Raw genomic sequence first — 22355 nt, 5'->3', positions numbered from 1 at the left:
GATTGGCTGCCTCCTGCATGTCCCCCACTGGGGATCTGGCCTGCAACCTAGGCAAGTGCCCTGACCAGGAATGGAATTATGAGCTCCTGGTTCATAGGTCGACACTCAACCCCTGAGCCACTGCAGGTGGCCTCTCCTGTGATTTTTTTTAAAAAACAAATCTCTGGTTTTTCCTTCTGTAAGTGTTTAAGAATGCATCTCTCCAAAATAAGGGCCCTTTAAAACATAATCACAAAACTTTTCACACCTAGAAAAAGTCGATAATACCTTAATATCATTAAATGTCTACGTTTCAAAAAAAAAAAAAAAGAAATACTATAAAATACTAAAAAAAAGAAATACTAAAAAAAATACTATAAAATACTTTGGACAAGTTGAATTGTATCATAAATGCTTAATTACAGTAATTTCTCTTGTTTGCTTGCATAGATTCTTGTGAACAAACAAGATAAATAAGTGGAATCTGTTGTTCCACTTATTTATGCATCCCATCGATGGATTCTTTTTTTTTCCAAAAATATTTTTTTAAAAATTATTTATTGATCAGAAAGAGAGAAACATTGATTTGTTGTCCCACTTATTTATGCATTCATTAGAGGTTGCCACAATTCTCTGTGATCTTCCCTTAATGTGATGGAGCTAATTAACTGTCCTTGTTGGCTAAGGGCTCAGGAGGAAAGCATTTCTGTTAAGAAAAGGACTTGGGATTTTAATTTATATAAACCATAATAAAAACATAGGAAGAAAAGAGACTTGGAGAACACAGGAGCATGAATTGGCTTAGATAATAAGCCCTTAATAAGTGCTTTCTTATGATGTGAAGATGTTAGAGTTCTCTGAGACATGTGAATGGCAATTTTTTCACCCACTGTATACATCTTTTTCAGATCCTGGGCATATATTATTAAAAGTAGAAAATTACTTGCCAGAGCAAATATTCAATGTGGATGAAAACTCCCTATTCTGGAAACAGATGCCTGAAAGGACTTTCTTGTATTGAGGAGGCCAAGTTAGTGCCAGTTTTCAAGGCTTTTAAGGACAAGACAATTGTATTGCTTGGGGCAATGCCACAGGCTACAAATCGAAACCTTATGTGATCTGGCACAGTGAGAACTCCAGGGCTTTCAAGCGTATCAATAAGTACACACTACCAGTGTTCTACAGAAATGTTAAGGACGACCAAGGTCCTTTTCAAGATGCCCTCTTGGATTGCTATCCCAGCAAAATGGGAAGTACCTTTCAAGATTTTGCTTTTTTAAATAACATGTTTTAATTATATGAACATCCATGTGAAAGAGAAACAAAATACCAACTTCTGCTCATGGGCCAGACAGCAAATGACAGAACTAAAACTAGGGCCTCTGGTCTACCTTATTTTCAACTCTGTCACATGAACTATCTGGGTTCATTTGAAGTTGCAAGTGGTATTTATTTTAGCATTTTCCTAGTACTCTCATGCTTTCTCTTTTTTCAGTATCTGAAATGTTTTATCCAGAACATCAACCATTTTGAGTGCAGAAATTCTATTTTTAAAACTATTACCAAGAAATAAATGCAATAAATATTTTTGTGATTCTCTTCCAGTAAGTGTGCATGTGTATTTCTTTCATGTAAGGATGTGTTTATTTAAAAAACAAAAACAAAAAAAACCACAGACATAAATTCTCCCTATTATTTAGCATATTATGAGAACTTTTCCATGTTATTTATATATCTTTTCAAAACACGATTTTGAATGCTGAAAACTAGTTCGACAAAAGAATGTACTATAATTTATTTATTCTAAATTTTATTTATTTATTTATAGAATGAAAGGAAGGGAGACAGAGAGAATCATCAGTGGAGGAAGAGGTAAAAAAAATGACTTCTTAAAATATATAACTGAAGCCAATTTTTGAAGGATGCAGAGTTTTAAGGAAGAAAGATAGCTAGAAGCTGGCTTTAATTGGAAGGGCAAAGGAAAGTGATTGGTATATACCCATCTGTCAGTTACTAATGGACTCCTCTCTGTATAGCTGGGTGCTTGGCAGTCGGCTATACTACATTTAATATATATATATGTTTTTATTGATTTCAGAGAGAGGAAGGGAGAGAGAGATGAGAGAGAAACTTTGACCAGCCACCTCCTGAAGAATGTCCCCAATTAGGGATCAAGCCCAAGGTGCTCAGGCCCAGAATCAAATTGGCGACCGCCGGGTGCATGAAACTATGCTCAACCAACTAAGCCACACTGGCTGGGCAGCTATACTACATTTTTAACCTCTTGCAGATGTATATGACAATGTGACTACATTCTGGCTGCCAAAAGGAAAGTGAGCAGCAGTGATTTTGGTAAATCTTACCTTTAATAGGAAGCTACTTGACCCTCTTTCCTCTTTGCAGTGTATTAATGGTGAGCCAACCTTGACCCTATGGACTGAGTGTAATACCATGGGTGGAGTAACAAATTAGACAGAACTGAGTTCCAGGGCACAGAGCCCCTGACCAGTCCTGCATGGTCTAATAGCTCAGACTCTTACCTGGGAGAAAAACAGAACTTTTATCTTTATTAAGCCACTGATATTTTTGTCTCCACCTACTCAATATCCTAACTAATAGTCGAGAGAAAGGCAATGAGGATATGAAATCTACTTAGAAAGTCAAACTCCTCTGTCTTCTCTTTTTTTCTTCTTCACTGCCTCTCTTCTAATCCATTCTCCTTTTTCTGTAATTAAATATATGTGTACACACACTCACAAAGGCGCGCGCGCGCGTGCTCCTTCATATCTCATGATTCCAGATTTTTAGCTTCATATATTAACAGACTCACATCTTCTGTGCTGTGTGTTTTTCCTGCTTAATCCAGATACCAGTGAAACAGCCCTGAAGCCATCTTCATGTGCTCCCTCAGAAGCTCTCCCCAGAGCACAGTGAGGCAGTAGGCATCTGACCAAGCTGTGGACAGGCACATCTCTTTGGTCACACTGGGCAAAAGGTATTGTTTTCTTTGTACAATAGGATTTGTAAGGAGTAGAGGAGTTGTATTGTTCCTGGGAAGCTTTCTCTCTTTCCGTAAAAGGGCATTTCGAGGAAGTCTTCAATGTGGGCAATCACAAATGCCTTATGTTTTCCCTTTCCATCAAAACTCCTAGTTTCTCTACACTACCTTACACGGTATTTGTAAGTATTGTTTTGGTCTTCCTATTATCCATGCATTTGGTCACAGAATCTAATTTTACTCTTAATTTTAATTTATGCGGTTTGGCTTGGCGCGGACATTGCCATTTGACTCTAGGATTGAATACATAATCTAGTTCTGGCCAAGCTGGAGATAATAGGGGAAAAAATGCTTTTGAAATGATGAGGTTAGCCCTAGCTGGTTTGGCTCAGTAGATAGAGCGTTGGCCTGCGGACTGAAAGGGCCTGGGTTGCAGGCTTGATCCCCAGTAGGGGGCGTGCAGGAGGCAGCCAATCAATGATACTTTCTCATCATTGATGTTTCTATTTCTCTCACCCTCTCCTTCCTTCTCAGAAATCAATAAAAATATATTTTAAAAAATAAAATGAAATGATGGGGTTACTACACTAGGAGAATATAAGGCTGTAGCTGCTGGGATCAATTTGCCATCCCATGAAGGGAGCATATCTAAGAATAAAGTCAACACCAAGGAAAACAGACCAAGAGACAGAAGTCAACCCTGGTGACTTTGTCTGGGAACCTCATACCCTATTCTACTTTATAACCCTTTATGCTTTTTAAAATATTATCATAGCACTGTTATGCTTGAGTCTTTCAAAAACCCTGAGAAAAAGACGGTATCATCCCCATCCTATAGAGGAGGAATTTGAGACTCAGAGAGGTAAAGGCAACTTGCAAAAGCCACATAACAAATTAATTGCAGAGGCAGGACTAAAAACCATATTAATTGCCACCCAATCAAACAGTACACTGTTAGGGACATCATTTACCCTCTGTAGTGGGGAGGTCAACACAAAGGCCCATCGAACTCTAGGCGCAGGTAATTCTGTTACGTCATTTATCCCTCTAGTCTTTTGTAAAGCTCCCTCTCCTTAGTCAGAGCCAAGGGGTATCTCTTACACCAGATTTTGCACACCTGTCACTATGAGGGTACAGTCAGTGCTAGTGACAAATGGTTCTCTCACCCTCCACAACTAGTTAAGGATGGGATCAGAATCAAGCAGTAGTCCCTATTCCAGGCTCCCAGATCAAGTCTTAACATTAATGAGTATGTTGATAATGGAGTTTTTCCTACCATTAGTGGGAATTCAGCTGAAATAATCGGCAAGAAACCACAAGAGAGAAATTTCTGGCTGCAGTCGAGAGATCATATTTCAGCTGGATTCTCCTTAATATGTGAGCCAGATGGGAGATGATGGGGGCCAGGGGAAGAGGCAAAGGATGAAACATGATTCGGGAAGTTATAAAAGAGGGAGAAGAGGAACCCTAGTGTTTCTGGGAAGGAATGTCAAGATATAGCACTTTTCCCAAGCAAAAGTCTTTCATATTTTCCTTCCTTTCTTCCTTTCCTCTTTTTTTTTTTTTTTTTTTGGCAGTCTGGATGTATAGGGATTAAAAAATGCTGGGGCCTTAGCTGGTTAGGCTCAGCGGATAGAGTGTCAGCCCATGGACTGAAGGGTCCCGGTTCAATTCCTGGTCAAGGGCATGTACCTGGGTTGCAGGCACTATCCTCGGGCCCAGTCTGGGTGTGTGTCTCTCTCACATTGATCTTTCTTCTTTCTCTCTCTTTCCCCCTCCCTTCCATTCTCTCTAAAAATCAATGAAAAAATATCCTCAAGTGAGGATTAACAACAACAGAAATGCCGAGGATTTAATTTCTCTAATTACTTAGAAGCCCATCTGTGCCCCACTTTGGTGCAATGAGCCACTGCTCTGACAAAGGAACCATGTGCTAATCTGGTCAGTTCTCCCTTCCTACAGCCATCCCCACTCCTTACTTCCTACCATCTGGCTATGGGATCACTTTTGTCAGAGAGTAGGGCTGCGATGGAGCTCTAGAAATCCTCCCTTTCCAGTGTGCCCTGATACCATGGAGGCTGGCAAACATCAGAGGACCGTATGACATCAGCCCACAATTTTTAAAAATATATATTTTATTGATTTTTTACAGAGAGGAAGGGAGAGGGATAGAGAGTTAGAAACATTGATGAGAGAGAAATATTGATCAACTGCCTCCTGCACACCCCCTACTGGGGATATGCCCACAACCAAGGTACATGCCCTTGACCGGAATCGAACCTAGGACCTTGCAGTCCACAGGCCAACGCTCTATCCACTGAGCCAAACCGGTTAGGGCAGCCCACAGTTTTTTTTTTTTAAAGTATTTTTATTGATTTTTAGAGAGAGAGGACGAGAGAAACATTGATGTGAGAGTAAAACATCGATAGGCTGCCTCCTGCACACCCCCTACCAACAACCCCAGCACATTCCCTGACCAAGAATTTAACTTTCTTCTCTCTCTCTCTCTCTCTCAAAAAATCAATGAAACCTCCCTTCCTCTCTCTCTCTCTCTCTAAAAAAAAATCAGTGAAAATATATTTTCATTGATGAGGATTAAAAAGAAAAAAAAGCATTTATCACACTTCTGGCAAAATTTCATAGCCTTATTTGGGTGCATTGGACGATGCCCAACCAGCACAGCCCACTCCTGACCACCAACCAATATCCAAGTACTGCATCTGGGTGGAAGCCTACTCTGGCTAAAGGACTATTTCACCCCCTCTCCAAGGAGACTTTTGCAGCTTTATCTCCCTTTTGCAGACCTGACTTAAGCTCAAGGCTGAGTCATCAGGGTGAGCATGAGAATATCTTTTCTATACTTAAATACAGGCTAATAACATTATAGCAGAATTTTAGTAATGCTATTATATTGATCTGGTTAAAATAATATATTTCCTATAATAAAATATCATGAACAAAATGGATTTTTCAAATTCCCATTTTATCATCTAGAATGAGACTGGGTGAGCTGTTGGGGAAGAGGAGAAAGCTGGTTTAAATTACTGCTCCCCCCCTACCCCACCCCCATTGAGCAGGAATTTTCCTTCAACTTCATTTCATGTAGTCTTCCCTACTCTCCCAAGAATATGGGGGAGAAGTAAAATAGAGCTAAACATGAAACAAAAGGAGTAGAAAAGAGGAAAGTTGCCTATTTTTCTTATCAACTTTTCTTTCCTGCATATCATTGTTCACTCTACCCAGTCATTTCTCAGACTAATCTGCAGCCCACCGCCTCACCACCAGCCTTCCAGAGCGTCCCCTTCTTACTGGAATAAGCGACACCTTTGGGTTCAGGGCTGGGACTGGTCCTGTACAAAGTCCATTAAGTGGACCTTGTTCTCCCCTCTGTCCGTGTTTTACAAGAACCTTGTGTTTCTGAGTGCAGTACCCCCAGGGAATCAGCGTGAGCTCAGAGTTTCTCTTTCTCTTTCAGGACCTGGAAATGCTTCTCCTTTTCCTGGTAAACCTTCTGGCCTGAGATGGAATCACTAGAGTCTGGTCACCTGAAGGACAGGCTGGTCTGGGAGCTTGGAGGTACAGTGGCGAGGACCTTTAAGGTCGGAGGAATCACTCGAAGCACTCGAGTGTCTGAAGCACTTGAAACAGCACTGTGTAATGTCAGTGTTAGGCAATCGTTTTAGCCAGTGGACAAAACAGAATTCATCTCCTTGCTTAACACAGAACTCAGCTCTTTGCCTTGCCAGTGGAAGCAGTAATCAGAGTTAGAGGGGCCTCAGAGATAAGCAAATGCGACTCCCTTATTATGTAGGTGAGGAAACTGAGACCACCTCCTCTCCTCAGGAGGGGTTGGCAAAGTGACAGCTCTCAGACTTCAGTGTAAAACGGGCACGAGAACTCCAGATGGGTTTTGCTGTCTAGTGGTTTGGAGCCCTGGTCAGGTGGCTCAGTTGGTTGGAGCATCATAGAGTCAGCCTGTACACCCAAAGTTTGGGGTTCTATCCCTGGTTGGGGCACCTGTGGGATGCAACAAATTGATATTTCTCTCTTTCTTTCTCTCTCCCCCTCTCTCCCTTCCTCTCTCTCTAAAAAAATCAATAAAAATCTATCTTCAGGTGAGGATTAAAAAGAAAAAAAACATTTATCACACTTCTGGCAAAATTTCATAGCCCTATTTATGGAAACCCAGTGGCCTAGATTGTGATTTTTTTCTTTTTTAAAAAAAGATTTTTTTACTGATTTGTAGAGAGAGAGAAACATCAACGTGAGAGTGAAATATGTATCGGCTGCCTCCCTCATGTCCCACAGCAGGGGGTTGTGCCTGCAACCCTTTGGTGCATGGGAGGACACTCAACCATCTGAGCCAGACTCGCCTGGGCTAGATTGTGATTTTCTTCCGGGGGTTTGCCATAAACACCACGTGAGATCTACTATAGGTTCTGTGGGGTTGCATGGCTGAAGCAACAGGGCCATTTACACCCCAGCCTAGACTTGCTGCTGAGAGCTTCCCTGATCTGGGCCCCACTCAAAGCTGGCAGCCTTTTGTGTCACCCAGTCCATGGTTTGGAGTGGTGTTTTCTTTTCTTTTTATAAATATATTTTATTGATTTTTTTACAGAGAGGAAAGGAGAGGGATAGAGAGTTAGAAACATCGATGAGAGAGAAACATCGATTAGCTGCCTCCTGCACACTCCCCACTGGGGATGTGCCTGCAACCAAGGTACATGCCCTTGACTGGAATCGAACCCGAGACCCTTGAGTCCACAGGCTGACACTCTATCCACTGAGCCAAACCAGTCAGGGCTGGAGTGGTATTTTCAACCGAGGAATAATATTCTGCTTCCAGAACAAAGTCATCTTAATTGGGGGACAGGAGGGTGAGAGATGCAGTAACTTGTCTTTTTCTTTGGAGGGGATGTTCCAGACCACTGACTACCCCCAAAATTAATTGTTGTGGTGGGCCCTTGGGTTTATCCCACCTTTGAAAGCACATGGGAACCTTTACAAAAATTTCCAACTCATTTTCCCATTTTCATACATCTAGTCAGACTTATATTCTGTCTTCAATACTGAAACCAATGTGATGTTTTGAGGTGTGTCCAGAGGGTCCAAGACCCTTCAGAATATGTTATGATAGCCCAGCTGGTGTGGCTCAGTGGATTAAGTGTCGTCTCTTGGACCAAGAGGTCCTGGGTTTGATTCCTGGTGAAGAATCAAACCGCATGTCTGGGTTGCGGGCTCGATCCCCAGTGCGGGGCTTGCAGGAGGCAGCTGATCAATGTACCTCTCTCATTGATGTTTCTACCTCTCTCACCCTCTCCCTTCCTTTCTGAAATCATTAAAAATATTTTAAAAAGAATATATTATGATAGTAGGCATGAAAGTTAACTCTGGTACAAAACTATACATGTACACTATTGTCCATTCCACTGAACACATGACAGTTAGTTCTGATCTTCCTTTCTAATTAGAATGGAAAATAATACATTCAGCCGAAACCGGTTTGGCTCGGTGGATGGAGCGTCGGCCTGCGGACTGAAGGGTCTCAGGTTCGATTCCGGTCAGGGGCGTGTATAAACCGGTGTTTCTCTCTCATCAATGTTTCTGGCTTTCTGTCTCTCTCCCTTCCTCTCTGTAGGAAATCAATAAAATATATTTTAAAAAAAAAATACATTCACCAGGTCAGTGGTCACATACCACGTATTTGAGGCAATGTTAATCTGCTTTCACAAAGATACTAAGTCTGATACAGCAGCTTCAATTTGAGCTACTACTTTTGTGAGTTTGCAATAGTCCACTGTCATCCTCCAGAATCTGTCTAGGATTCTGCTGAATCAAATGTAAATATGTAAGGGACCACTATCTCTGTATCCTTTAAATCTTTAAGAGTATCACTGATCATTGCCACTTACTATAAGATATAATGATGTTGTTGTTGTTTTTCATTTTATTTATTGATTTGAGAGAGAGAGAGAGACACCAATTTGTTAATGGATAACATTCCCCTTTCTGCTATGTATGACTGCCCAAGTAAATGCTAGTAGACACTTTTCTGGAAGGATTGGGGCTATCATAGCTGCATACACTTGCCATGTTGTTGCAGGGTCTTTCCTCCTGGAGACCTGGCCTCTCCTTCAGTCATTGGATTCTATGCCCGAAAGCTAGTTCTGGCCCAGAAACTGGGCAATGAATCATGACTCAGCTCCTTGATCTTCTGACCTTGATTTCTTTTGATTGCTAGGTTGGCCATCTTTACCTCAGGAACATCGTATACTATTAGTCATCTCCATAGCTCTCTGCAGGTCAGGCCTTTCTGGCTGCCATTCCAACCTCATAGCTCATTATGATAATTATATCTATGTTGCTTCAGATGGTTAAGTGCTGCCATCTTGCCTCTATTATTCTGGGGTCTAGTTCCATTGCTATCTAGGAGCCCTGTTCTGAAAGTGCAGGGACAGCCATAACTGAGCTTGTCGGTAATGCCCCTTTCCCCAGAGCTTCCTTTGGGGCGCTAATGTGGCAGAGTCATTTGGTGAGTTTGCTGGTATTACATGCTATATCCACTTCGACTTTCCTCTTCTCTGACCTTTTGATCCCTAATTTCATCATCTCCCATAGCCATTCTGACACTTTTATTTCATATATTATGACTCTTTGCTTTTTCCAAGCTCTTATAGGGTCCTTGCACTCTCTCATGTGTCTCAGGAGAATGACCCCATATTGACAACCTCTTCCTAACCCAATTTTAGGTTCAACTTCTCCCCATTTAGATTGAGCTTCAGAATTCTGATAATATACCCCTGGCTTCTGTCAGTACATATTGGTTATACTGTCTCTTTCCTTCCTTATCAGGTCCTGGCTATTTGTGCTGCTGCTTAATCCTAGTTATTGGTCTATTGGCCAGGTTGGGATGTTGGTTAAGTCCAAAAGGGGAGGCACATTTCTTTTTTCTTTTCTTTTTTTAAATATATTTTATTGATTTTTTACAAAGAGGAAGAAAGAGGGATAGAGGGCTAGAAACATCGATGGGAGAGAAACATCGATCAGCTGCCTCCTGCACACCCCCTACTGGGCTGCAACCAAAGTACATGTCCTTGACCGGAATCAAACCTGGGACCCTTGAGTTCTCTATCCCCTGAGCCAAACCTGTTAGGGCGAGGCACATTTCTTATAAGTCAGATATTTCTATACCATCTTCAAGCAAGGAAGAACTAACCTTTAGCAAAAGAAATGGGTAACTTATGAAGGCCTAGAAGTAGAGAGAACACTGGAGGTTCAATATTTTCAGGAAGATAGACCCATATATTGCCATTCCGTATCCTGATCATCAAGTTTTTCTGCTGTGTGGCATGCAGGAGATGATAGCTTCTTCATATATTGCCAAGAAGGCCCTTTGACTCCACACCTAGCCTTCCCCCCGCCCCCACTTTTTGTTGAATGTATTGACACAGTTAACCTTTATAGTCTTTCTCCAATTTATTTATTACTCTCAACAACAAACATCCTATTACTTCTCAAACGTCCTATTATTTCTCAATAGTACAGAGAATTCCCATTCTCTCCTAGCCTCACCATAGTTTCTTTTGTTACTGACACCTTGCATTAATGTAGTGCATTTAATGTTACAATCGATGAGCCAGTATTGATGCATTATTATTAACTAAAGTCCAGAGTTTACATTAAGGTCACTTTTTGTGTTGTACAATTCTATGGATTTTGACAAATGCATAATGTCATGTATACACTGTTACAGTATCATATAGAATAGTTTTATAGTCCTAAAAATGCTCTATACTTCACCTATTTATCCCCCTTCCCTAACCCTTGGTAACCACTTACTATCTATAATTTTGCCTTTTATAACCTTGCTTTTAATCGTTACCCAAGGATATGTCTTTTATTGATTCAAGAAAGAGAGGAAGGGAAGGGGGAAGAAAGAGAGAGAGAGAGAGAGAGAGAGCGAGAGCGAGAGCATTAGGTTGCTTCCTGTATGTTCCCCAACCAGGGATCAAACCCGCAATCTAGGTTATGTGTCCTAACTGGGAACCAAACTGGCAACCTTTTGGTGCACAGGACTATGCTCAACCAACTGAGCCATGCCAGCCAGGCTTATAACATCATTTTTTTTTCAATATATTTTTATTGATTTCAGAGAGGAAGGGAGAGGAAGAGTGAGTTAGATACATCAATGATGAGAGAGAATCATTGATCAGCTGCCTCCTGCATGCCCCTCCACTGAGGATCAAACCTGCAACCGGGGCATATGCCCCTGACCAGAATTGAACCTGGGACCCTCAGTCCACAGGCCAACGCTCTATCCACTGAGCCCAACTGGCTAGAGCTATAACATTCTTTTTAATGGCTGCATACTATTGTGTTCTGTGGCTGGATGAATCCACTAATGCTGTTACATGACAAAGAAAAGGCCAGAATGGTAACAACAAACCTTAGATTCACAATAGGAGCAAATCAAACGTTGCTGACCTGGCAGAGCCACTTGCCCATGTGGCTCACACTTAACTCTGTATTTCCATGTTTCATTATCTTTGGGCAAAAGAGCCCTTTTGATCTCACACACTACCTTGGAAACCAGAAGAAAACATCTGGCACTCCCTCTGATGGGAGAACCAAAGCAACGCTATAAACACCATCTGTCAATTTTTCTTTTCAAAGGAGTCTTTCCAAACTTCTGGGGGTTCTCTTTGCCAACGCCTTGTCATAGCAGCGCCAGCAGCAAATTAAATCATTGAAGTTTTAATGATGTCTGGTTAGGAGGCTGGGCTCCGAGGGCTTCCTGCTGCACAGGTGCACATCTTCATAGACTAGCCTACTCTCCTCCACAGGTGCCCGTCTCCACCTCCTCAAGCAGGGCAGCCATGCGTGGATGTGCACGTTGTTCTCTGCACCAAAGTGCCTGGCTGAGGGGTCCAGAGAGAGCTGAAATCCTGCTGCACCAGTTTGCCAAGCTGTATACCCGGGCATTGCATCCACTCAGAGAGGGTGCCTTTTTCTATCTTGCACAAAGGCACAGTTTAGCGTAGTGGCTGGCTTTGCCCTGGAGTTTATTTAATCCTATTGTAATTGTCTATTTATATGTTTGTCTTCCTCCTAAGGTTCTTAATGACTGAAATCTGGTCTTACTTAATCTTTATTCCCATTGCAGCACAGGGGTAGATGTATAGTAGACCTTAGTATATTAGCTCAATACATTACTAGAGACAAGGATATTCTATCCATACCATTAAAAAATAAAATTGTCTTTACTATTAACTAATTACTTTTTAAAAAAATCCTCACCAGAGGAGTGAAGATATTTTTCCATTGATTTATATATATATATATATCAATATATATATCAAAGAGGAAGAGAGAGGGAGAAAAAGATGAAATATCAATGATAAGAGAAAAACATTCATCCGCTGCCTCCTGCATACCCCCAATTGGAGATGGAGCCTGCAACCTGGGCATGTGCCCTGACTGGGAATTGAATCGTGACCTACTAGTTCATAGGTGGACACTCAACCACTGAATCACAACAGCTGGGCTCCGTTGATTCTTTTAAAGAGTGGAAGATGCCCTGACTGGTTTGGCTCAGTGGATAGAGCGTCAGCCTGCAGACTGAAGGGTCCCAGGTTTAATTCTGGTCAAGAGCATGTACCTTGGTTGCGGGCACATCCCCAGGGGTGTGCAGGAGGCAACTGATCGGTGTTTCTAACTCTCTATCCCTCTTTCTTCCTCTCTGTAAAAAAAATCAATAAAAAATATTTTTAAAAAAAGAGTGGGAGGGGGGAAGGTGGAGAGAGAGAGAGAAAAAAAAAAGAGAGAGAGAAACATCACTGTGACAGAGACACATTGATTGGCTGCCTCTCAGACTGCAAGTGCTCTTGACCTGGAATAGAACCTGAGACCCTCTGGTGCACAAGTCAACACTCTAACCCAGTGATGGCGAACCTATGACACGTGTGTCAGAGGTGACACACGAACTCATTTTTTTGGTTGATTTTTCTTTGTTAAATGGCATTTAAATATATAAAATAAATATCAAAAATATAAGTCTGTGTTTTACTATGGTTGCAAATATCAAAAAATTTCTATATGTGACACAGTACCAAAGTTAAGGTTTTTCAAAGTGCTGACACGCCGAGCTCAAAAGGTTCGCCATCACTGCTCTAACCACTTAACAACACAGGCCAGGGCGACTATTTGTGTTTTACTCCTATGGATGATTCTTACCAAGTTGTCTGCTATGCTTTTTTTCCTTAGTTCCCTTTTCCTTGTTTTGTTTTATCTTCCCACTCCCTTTTTACTAGGTTTTCTCCCTCTCCTTCATTTTTTTAATATATTTTATTGATTTTTTACAGAGAAGAAGGGAGAGGGACAGAGAGTCAGAAACATCGATCGGTTGCCTTCTGCACGCCCCGCAGTGGGGATGTGCCCGCAACCAAGGTACATGCCCTTGACCGGAATCGAACCTGGGACCCTTGAGTTCGCAGGCCGACGCTCTATCCACTGAGCCAAACTGGTTCGGCTCCCTCTCCTTCATTGATTCTGTAAACAGCCCAATAACTTTTTGAATTGGTCAGTCATTACATATTTGTTCTCATGCCCATTCCCTGTTCTTTTTCTGAGAACTATGATCCCCAGCTCCTTTACCAACTGGATACCAGCTAGATTCAGTCAATGGGAGGCACCAGCAGGAGAATGAAGGATGGGAGAAAGAGAGAAGTCGGGGTAGTTCTTTCTCTTTCTTATTATCACTGTGGGAGCATGCTCCAGCAGTGGCTGCCATCTTCTACATGGTTTCTATTTCCCATCCTTTCTTGGACCCGAGTCCTGCTGTCCATTTCACTCCAGCCAAGCCCTGCTCTCTCCAGAGCCAAAACTGGTAGTTTGGTGTGTATTCTTTTAGTCATTTATGCTTGAATATATCTCTATCTCTATCTCTATCTCTATCTCTATACCTATCTATATATCTCTGTGTATAGGTGTCCCAAAAATGTATACATACACTTTGAATAATTATAAAGGCAGTGTTTATTAAAATACATTTCATTTTCAAAATTGAGTTATCAGCTGTTCAAGCGTGTATACATTTTTTTGGGGACACCCTGCATATGTCAACATCTATCTATGTAGTTGTTATCTTTCTACAATGAGAACAATAGGCATTTTTCTGCAATTTGCTTTTTTACTTCAGAATATGTTGTAATAGTCACTGACAAATTGCTCCACAAAAAGGTTTCACTAATTTATACTGCCATCAGCAAGGATAAGAATCATTATTTCTCCATCCATGCCAGCATTGACTATAATTAATCCTTTTTAGCTTTTGCCAATTTGATGAAGTGAAAAATGGGGCCTTGTTTATTTTTTAAAAGTTATTAGTGATGTTGAACATTTTTTCACTATTTTGTTCACTAGATATTTGTTTCTTCTTTAGTGAATTGCCTTTTGAACAAGTTACATCTATATTTTTCTATTGAATCATTCTGTTTTTCTTATTGATCTGTAGGGGCTTTTTTTTGAATTGGGGAAATTAGCCCTTTTCCTGTTAGAGAGTCACAAATATTTTCTTCCAGATTATCTTTTCACTTTGTGTATAGGTCTGTTGTCATCATCAAATCTATCAACCATTTCCTTTTGAATTTGGTGTCATGGTTAGAAAAGTTCTTCTCACCCATGATTCAAAATATTCTATATTCTCTTCTAATATTTTAGAGTTGTTGTGTTTATTTTTATGCTTTTGGAATTTGAAATCATCTTTTTTTAAAAATAAATTTTATTGATTTTTTTCACAGAGAGGAAGAGAGGGATAGAGAGTTAGAAACATCGATCAGCTGCCTCCTGCACACCTCCTACTGGGGATGTGCCCACAACCAAGGTACATGCCCTTGACCGGAATCGAATCTGGGAACTTTCAGTCCGCAGGCCGATGCTCTATCCACCGTGCCAAACCGGTTAGGGCTGAAATCATCTTTATCCATTCATGATCATTAGGATAAGTGCATTTTCATTTGATGGTCATCACGAAGATCTTCAGAACTTCAGAAGTGACCAAGAAACCTGAGTCCTTCATTGTAACCCTGAGCTTATGAAAAAGGATAAAGGGTTTCAACCTGACCTTCAAGGTTCTCAGGATTCATCCTGACTTTTCTTTTGGATTTCACAGGAGAAAAGATGCCAGTGACTTTACTTCTACAGCCTTAGAACTGTTACACCCAAGCCAAGCCTCTTCCCTCCTGGTCTCTCCAACCTTATCTCCCTCGGCTCCCTTTGCTCTAGTTACTGATTCTTATTTTCCTGGAACTTTCCTCCATCCTTGCCTTTGCTCAAACTGCTTTGTTCTAATTGCTTTGGGTACCCTTCATTCTGTTCTGTAAGGTCTAACTTAAATGCCTTAGTTCTCCATGAAATCTTCCTTGATTTCTCAAGTCCACCTAAATACTCTTTCCTCTCTACTCTTCAGGCATGGAATGTGTTATGTAGATGATTATATGCCAGGTACTGTCATTATCTGTACAACTAAATGTCTGATTCCCTCACTTGACCTCCCTCAAAGCATCTTTGTAGACTCATGGTGCCTGACACCTGGTAGGACTTAGCCAATGCTGGATGGCTACATGAATAAAAAATTGTAGAGCTGATTATATCTTTCCTACCTCTGCTCTTAGACTCCCTAAAAGTCTAGTAGTGTATGAAGGGAGGGAGAAAGAGTAGAAAAAAGAGGGGGAGGATTGTGAGGTGGTGTTCCTTGGACTGAAATGCTATTTGTAGACCAATTTCTAGTTGCACTGGGAGGAAACAGACACAGGGGCAGGGTTAGTAGAGGACTGGCATCCTGTTCACCCTTTTCTGGTCACAGGTTGAGTTACTACCGGGATTAATACCTGGAAACTGACAAATATGAGTCACTCCTAGGAAGGTGGAGAAATATTTGATTTTCCAGGAAATGTCCCCACTTCCTTCCCATTTCTTTGTCCCCCTCACGCCCTGATTTCTTAAGGATGGGTTGCCTCCATGGGGGCTGGGTGGCACATAGCAGGCTGGCCTAGGAGTCAGTAGTCAGCAATCTGGTCCCCACGTAAAACAAAAAGGCAGAGAAAGAAATATTATTAGATCAGGAGACTTAGGCTGATGGGGAATCTCAGGAAGACCCTGTCTGATGGGGGAGGCTTGTCTCTAGACTCAGGGACAAGCTAGAGGAGAGGCACAGGCCCAACCCTCCAAAGGTTTTTCCTTCCTAATCCTCCATGGCACCATAGACTCCTGATTCCTTTTCTGCTTCTCTGGCCACTACTTTTCCACCTTTTTCTCTGCTTCCTCTTCCCATGCCCTACTTGTCAGTGCTTCAAAGGGTCCTATCATCAGAAGTTATAATCAATCTGAATTTCCATTCTTCTAGCCAAACCTTCAAGAATTTGATTCAGGTCAAAAACCTTAAAGTCATCCTGAGTCCTCTCATTTCCTCACACCATGCAACTAATTTGTGAGCAAAAAAATTTTTTTTAATCCTCATCTGAGGATTTGTTTATTGATTTTTTTAGAGCTAGAAGAAGGGGGAGAGAGAAACATCAATGTGAGAGAGAAACATCTATCACTTGCCTCCTGTACACGCCTTAACTGGGGATCAAACCCAAAACCTAAACATGTGTCCTGACCAGGAATTGAAACAAAAAACTTTTGGTGTGTGGGTGGTCCTCTAACTCAGTGGTTCTCAACCTTCCTAATGCCGCGACCCTTTAATACAGTTCCTGATGTTGTGGAACCATAAAATTATTTTTGGTTGCTACTTCATAACTGTAATTTTGCTACTGTTATAAATTGTAATGTAAATATCTGACATGCAGGATGTATTTAGGCGACCCCTGTGAGTGGGTCATTCGACCCTCAAAGGGGTCGCGACCGACCCTCAGGTTGAGAATCGCTGCTCTAACTGAACCACCCAGCCAGGGCTAATGTGAGCAAATTCTTATGGCTCTACCTTCAAAATGTACCCAGAACCTGACCATTTCTAAACACTTTCACTGCTACTATCACTCTGCTCTACAGTACTATCATTTCCTGCCCGATTACTGCAATAACCATTATGTGCTTCCACACTTGCCCTTTTTGCTCAGTTTAGCAGCTACAGTGATTTTGCTAAAAAGTTAGATCATTTCCCTTCTCTGCTCAAAACTCTCCTACGGTTTGCAGCTCACTTAGAGTAAAAGCCAAAGTCTTTAAAACTATCCTCAAGACACTATGTGATATAGCCAACTGTTACCTCTCTGTCACTTCATCTCCTACTATTCCTTTCTTTGCTCACTCCATTCCAGTCACACTGGACTGCTTAGTTTTCTTGGAACATAGAAGGTGAGCTCCTACCTCAGGGCCTTTATACTTACTGTTCCCTTGCATTGGCCTGGCATTCTCTTCTTTTAGATATTTACATGACTTATTTCCTCACTTCCTTCAGGTGTTCTTTTTGGCCAGGGTGTGTCACTTCCTTCAGATCTTTACTCAGATGTCACCTTTCCCTGGCCATCCTTTATAAATTTCAACCATGGCCCTAGCTGGTTTGGCTCAGTGGAAAGAGGGCTCAGTGGATAGAGCATCTGCCCACAGACTCAAGGGTCCCAAGTTAATTCTGGTCAAGGGCATGTACCTCAGTTTCAGGCCAGTGTGTGTGCGAAGGCAACCAATTGATGTGTCTCTTTCACATTGGTGTTTCTCTCTCTCTCCCTTCCACTTTCTCTAAAAATCAATGGAAAAATATACTCCGGTGAGGATTAACAAAAAAATAAAAAATAAGAAATTTCAGCCATGAATACTTTCTATCTTTCTTGTGCATTATTACTTTTCTTAACAGTACCACCATTATTATTGTTATTTTTTCTAGAATGTAAGCTCTGTGAGAGCAGGGATTTTTTTTGGCGGGGTCTCTTTTATATACTGCCGTATTCCCAGTGTGTAGAACAATGCCTTCTATATTGCAGGAACTCAGTAATACTTGTTAAATGAATGAATAAAAAGTTTATTTGGCCCAGGCTGGGTAGCTCAGTTAACTGGAGCATCATCCTGTACACTAAAAGGTTTTGAGTCAGGGCATATACTTAGGTTGTGAGTTTGTTGACCCCCAGTCGGGTTACATTTGGGAGGCAACCAATTGATGTTTCACTCATATCAATGTTTCTATCTCTTTCTTCCTTCCTCTATAAAAGTAAATAAAAACATATCCTCAAATACAGTACACATGTAAACTCACATTCCCTCCTGAACATCTCTCCAGAAAATTTGCCCTCTTTGGCCAGCTGAATTCCTTATTATTTCCCATAGGGCTTCAGTAAACCTAAGGTCTTTCTTGTTTCTCTTAGTATGAGACCTCCAAAATGTGGCTCCCCTTTCACAATTTCTTCCCCCATAGCTGGTCTCTTAATCTTGTGGCGACAATCTCCTAAATCTTGCTCCAGTCATCCCCTAGTCTCCATCCCCAGTTTCAGCTTTAGTTCAGCTATGGTATCTTATTCAATGCAGAAGATTACCATGTCTTCTCCATTTTATTCACTACTGCCATTTTAATTCTCCTGATGAAGAGCTTTGATCAGCTCACGGCTCTCTCCACAAATCTTTTATGGCTGTCTATTACCTGTTGAATTAAGTAGGCAAATAATATAGAATTCATGATTTGTTATTGTTTGCTTATTCTAACACCCCTCCCACCCCCCGACCCTTTTCTGGAACTCTGTCATTGTGAGTTAAAATTGCTGCACCTTCAAAGTACATATATTATCTCCTTTGGAGTTCTGAAGAGAAAAAGAGGGTTGGAGAATTAAACATGAGAGAGAACACACTCTTTACATACCCAGAAAGTGTAGATGTAAATTTTTCCTAATCTCTTAGCAAAAGTCAAGACTTCCAGATCCATTGATGTAACATTATTATTATTACCCTCTGACTTTTCCTACTTTGAGAGGAGAGGCTTCTATTTCTCCCACCATTTAGGAACTTTTGGGAACAAAGATTCACCTCATTCAGTTATGAATCCGCCAAGCACCTAATTCCAGAAGACATCCAATAAACGCACAAGGCAGTAAAGGTTTGGGATTGGATTAAACTGGTTGAATGCCAGAATTGGAGGATTTCGAGGTCACCTTTCAACCCACTCACTTATAAATGAGGAAAGTGAAGCCGTTATCAGAAAGGATTAAGTCTCCCATCAGGTCAGTGACCCGGGACCAGAAGCGAGACATCCCGATTCCCAAGTAGGTCTCGTTGGTAAATACTTCTGCTTCCCTTCGTGTTTCCAGGCTCTCGGTTCCCGCCAGATAGATGCCTATCTTCCAGGAGTGGTTCAATCCTCTGACTTGGAGGGAACCAGGAGAAGAGGCTAGAGGCCCAGCTGGATGAAAGGAGATGCAGCCGAGGGTAGAGGAGCGAGAAGAGGTCAGAGGTCGCATCTCATCTGCCAACTGCCCTTTGCCCCTTCAACTCTGGTCCCTGCATTCCGACCCACCTCCCTTAATCCGCTTCTACGCCTTCCCCTCTCAGTGACCCTTTCCTTCTGCCTTCCCTTAGGGTCCGCAGGGTTCACCCATTCCAATGGCAACGCCCCTGGTAGGAGCAGCTGTTCGGCACTAAAAGGGAGATTAGTTACGTCACGTCGGCTCCTCCCATTGGCCCGAGGGGCGTGGAGCGAGGCGTCATGACGTCAGACGCCCAAGGGGGCGGAGCGGTGAGGGGAAGGAGGAGGGAAGTAGGACTTCAACATGGCGGCTGTGGTACTGGCTTCGGCTCCGGTGACGGCCTGGCCTGGGGTGGACAGAGTGGACGGTGGTGGTGTTCGCTCTCCCTAGAGGCCGTCAGCGGGGACCGAGCGTGGGAGGTCGGCGGCGCCAGCACCTTTAGGCTTTTGGGACGGCGGCGGCAGCGGCGGCAGGTGAGGGGGGAGGCGCCTCCTTCTGGGGCAGGGAGAGGAGGGGCGGCATTGGAGGTAGGGCGCTGGTCCCGGGATAGGGTGAGGGAGGGAACCCGGGGAAGAGGCTCGAGGCCCAGCTGGGTGGAAGGAGATGCAGCTGAGGGTGTAGGAGTGAGAAGAGGCCGGAGACCCGTGCCTCGGGGAGGCTTCAGGGAGAGGGGCCGGCGTGAGGGGCCAGAGTTGAAGGGGCGGAGGGCAGATGGGTTGTGGGGAAGTGAATTCGGATGAAGGGGACTAATACGTGCGGGACGATAGGCCGTGTAGACATCGGCCTCTCTTGCTGGAGTGAGAGCTCGGTGGGAACTGGAGGATGCCCGGGTGGGGGACCCAGGTGTTATTCCGGAAGGTGAGTGATGTGGAGTTGAGGGTGAGTTGGGGACGCGCGGCGCAGATTGGGTTCTTCCTGAGGTGACGAGATGTGGGAGAAAAAAGGGAGTAGACCAGCTGAGTGATCTTTGGGGATACCTTTGACATGGCCAGGCCTTGTCCAGGTATGTTTACTTTGCCTCTTGTTGTTTCTTGGGTGGAGACTTACCTGTACAGTCCACCTGTACAACCCCCGATCTTTCTTGCGGAACATCAAGTTACAGTTCATTTATTTGATCTGTATCAGTGCTCGCTGGCCTTTGTGTTCCTGCCACATGGACTGGATTCCAGAGTAGCCTCTTAAAGTATGACTGAACATAAAAATAGATTTTATATGAAGCCGAAAATTTTGAGAGTTTTTAGGCACCATGGTTGCAAACCAGATTTGGTCATTTAGTTAACTATTAAATGAGTGTTATCTCTCTATCCTCAGTTGTGTATTAGTATTTGAGAATTAGGTTAGATACAGTGGACGTTTCTCTTTATAAAAATTTTATCAGATTTGGTGGTGGGGAAAGCAGGGCACTTAGTCTTTAGTGATAGCCAGCTCTTCTTTCTGAATTTTTATAGCAAATGTTTTGGGCTGAAAGTGTCCAAAGTCTAAAGAATTACATTGTCTGCATTAACTTTTTTATTTACTTATCTTTTTGTTGAAAGTATTACAGATGTCCCCTTTTTAACCCCCACTTACTCCCACTACCCTACTCCTGACTCCCCTTCTTCACTGCACTATTGTCTGTCCATGGGTTATGCATATGTGCATATAAGTTCTTTGGTTAATCACTTCCTGCCCCCCCCCTCTGAAATTTGTTATTATTTACTTTGAAGTAGAATTTCAAATTTTTTATTTATTGACTAGAGTCGCCGTGTACAAATTTGTACACAGGTGGCGGGGGTGGGGGGGGTCTCTTGGGGTAGCCTGCAGAGATCAGGATTCACCTTATGCCTCCAGCCTTGCAGCCCCACGTGGCACCCTGCCTTGACCTGGCGCCACTCCCTCACCTACTTGACCATCCCACCTGCGGGCGATAGATCAGGGTTGGGCTCTCAGTGCCTAGGAGCTGGGCAGCAGCCCCGCTCCCTACCGCCACTGTTGTGCTGCTGTTGTTCGTTTTTTGCAGGGTCATTGGCAGGGCGGGAGGCCCCCCACCCCCGCCCCCCCCCCCCCCCCCTGCACCGGCCTTGGCCTGGCACCGCCCGCTCACTTGCTCCACCATCCTGCCGCGGTCCTGCTCTCTTGGGGGCCCATCGGGAGGAGGTGCTGCCCACTGCCAGCGCTGTGTCACCCCCTGGTGATCAGTGCATGTCATAGTGAGCAGTCGAACTCCTGGTCTTCCAGTTGAGGTCTCCCAGTCCAACTTCCGTTTGAACAACTCCCTGAGAGGACAATTTGCATATTAGGCTTTTATTATATAGGATTTTAGAGAGAGGAGGGGGGAGAGAAACATCAGTTTGTTGTTCTAATTTATGCATCCAGTGGTTGATTATTTTATGTTTTTTTATTGATTTTAGAGAGAGGAAGGGAGAGGGGCAGAGAGAGAGAGAAATGGATGGACTGCTTCCTGCAAGACCCCCACTGGGAATAGAGTGCACAACCTGGGCATGTACCCTGACTGGGAATTGAACCAAGTGCTCAACCAACTGAGCCACAGTTGGCCAGGACAGTGGTTGTATCTTGTATGTGCCCTGACCAGGATGCACCACAACCATGGCATATCTTGATGACGCTCTAACCAACTGAGCCACCCAGCCAGGGCTTTAAGTGGAATTTTATAAATTAAATTTTTGTTTCTAACCCATCCTATTCATTTTTTTTCTGCCCTATTCTTTCTGTTACTTTTTAAACATTTATTGAATGCCTATTTTTGCATTAATAAGTCATTAGAATTATGGAAATGGGAAAGTTTGTTTCTTTAGTGAGCATCTCAATCACTGCGTAGCAAATAACTTGCTATGGCCTCATTGGAAGATAAAGTGTTACCTATATATATATATATACATATAAAAGCCTAAGTGACCGTTATGATGGAACAACTAGAACGACCAGACTTCTGGCCA

The 22355-nt window shown here is 42.7% G+C and overlaps 1 protein-coding gene and 1 long non-coding RNA gene across 9 annotated transcripts in view; one reads left to right on the top strand and one right to left on the bottom strand.

Annotated features, from left to right (window-relative positions):
- Window positions 1-613: 613 nt before the first annotated feature.
- LOC107182253 lies at window positions 614-22063 on the bottom strand. Its single transcript, XR_001512973.1, has 3 exons — window positions 21906-22063; window positions 18405-18410; window positions 614-624 (listed from the first exon to the last, which is right to left on the bottom strand). It is a non-coding gene; the product is annotated as an uncharacterized LOC107182253 (long non-coding RNA).
- UBAP1 (ubiquitin associated protein 1) overlaps window positions 19657-22355 on the top strand; it is a 37518-nt gene continuing 34819 nt past the window's right edge. For 3 of the 8 annotated variants that reach the window (XM_015560569.1, XM_015560568.1, XM_006758571.2), the window contains exon 1: window positions 19667-19892. Coding sequence is in view for 3 of the 8 variants with exons in the window: in XM_006758572.2 (XP_006758635.1) it covers window positions 19659-19885; window positions 20661-20668 (235 nt within the window). In the remaining 5 variants the exon portion in view is untranslated. Of the gene's footprint in view, window positions 19893-19985; window positions 20423-20660; window positions 20669-22355 lie in introns of those variants that run through there. The other 5 variants (XM_006758572.2, XM_015560570.1, XM_015560567.1 and 2 more) reach the window with 5 other exon arrangements.

The sequence above is a fragment of the Myotis davidii genome, unplaced genomic scaffold (genome assembly GCF_000327345.1).
Source record: "Myotis davidii unplaced genomic scaffold, ASM32734v1 scaffold534, whole genome shotgun sequence".
Classification (NCBI taxonomy): Eukaryota; Metazoa; Chordata; class Mammalia; order Chiroptera; family Vespertilionidae; genus Myotis; species Myotis davidii.
Note: the sequence above shows the minus strand (reverse complement) of the source record. Positions and strands in the feature narration are given on the sequence as shown.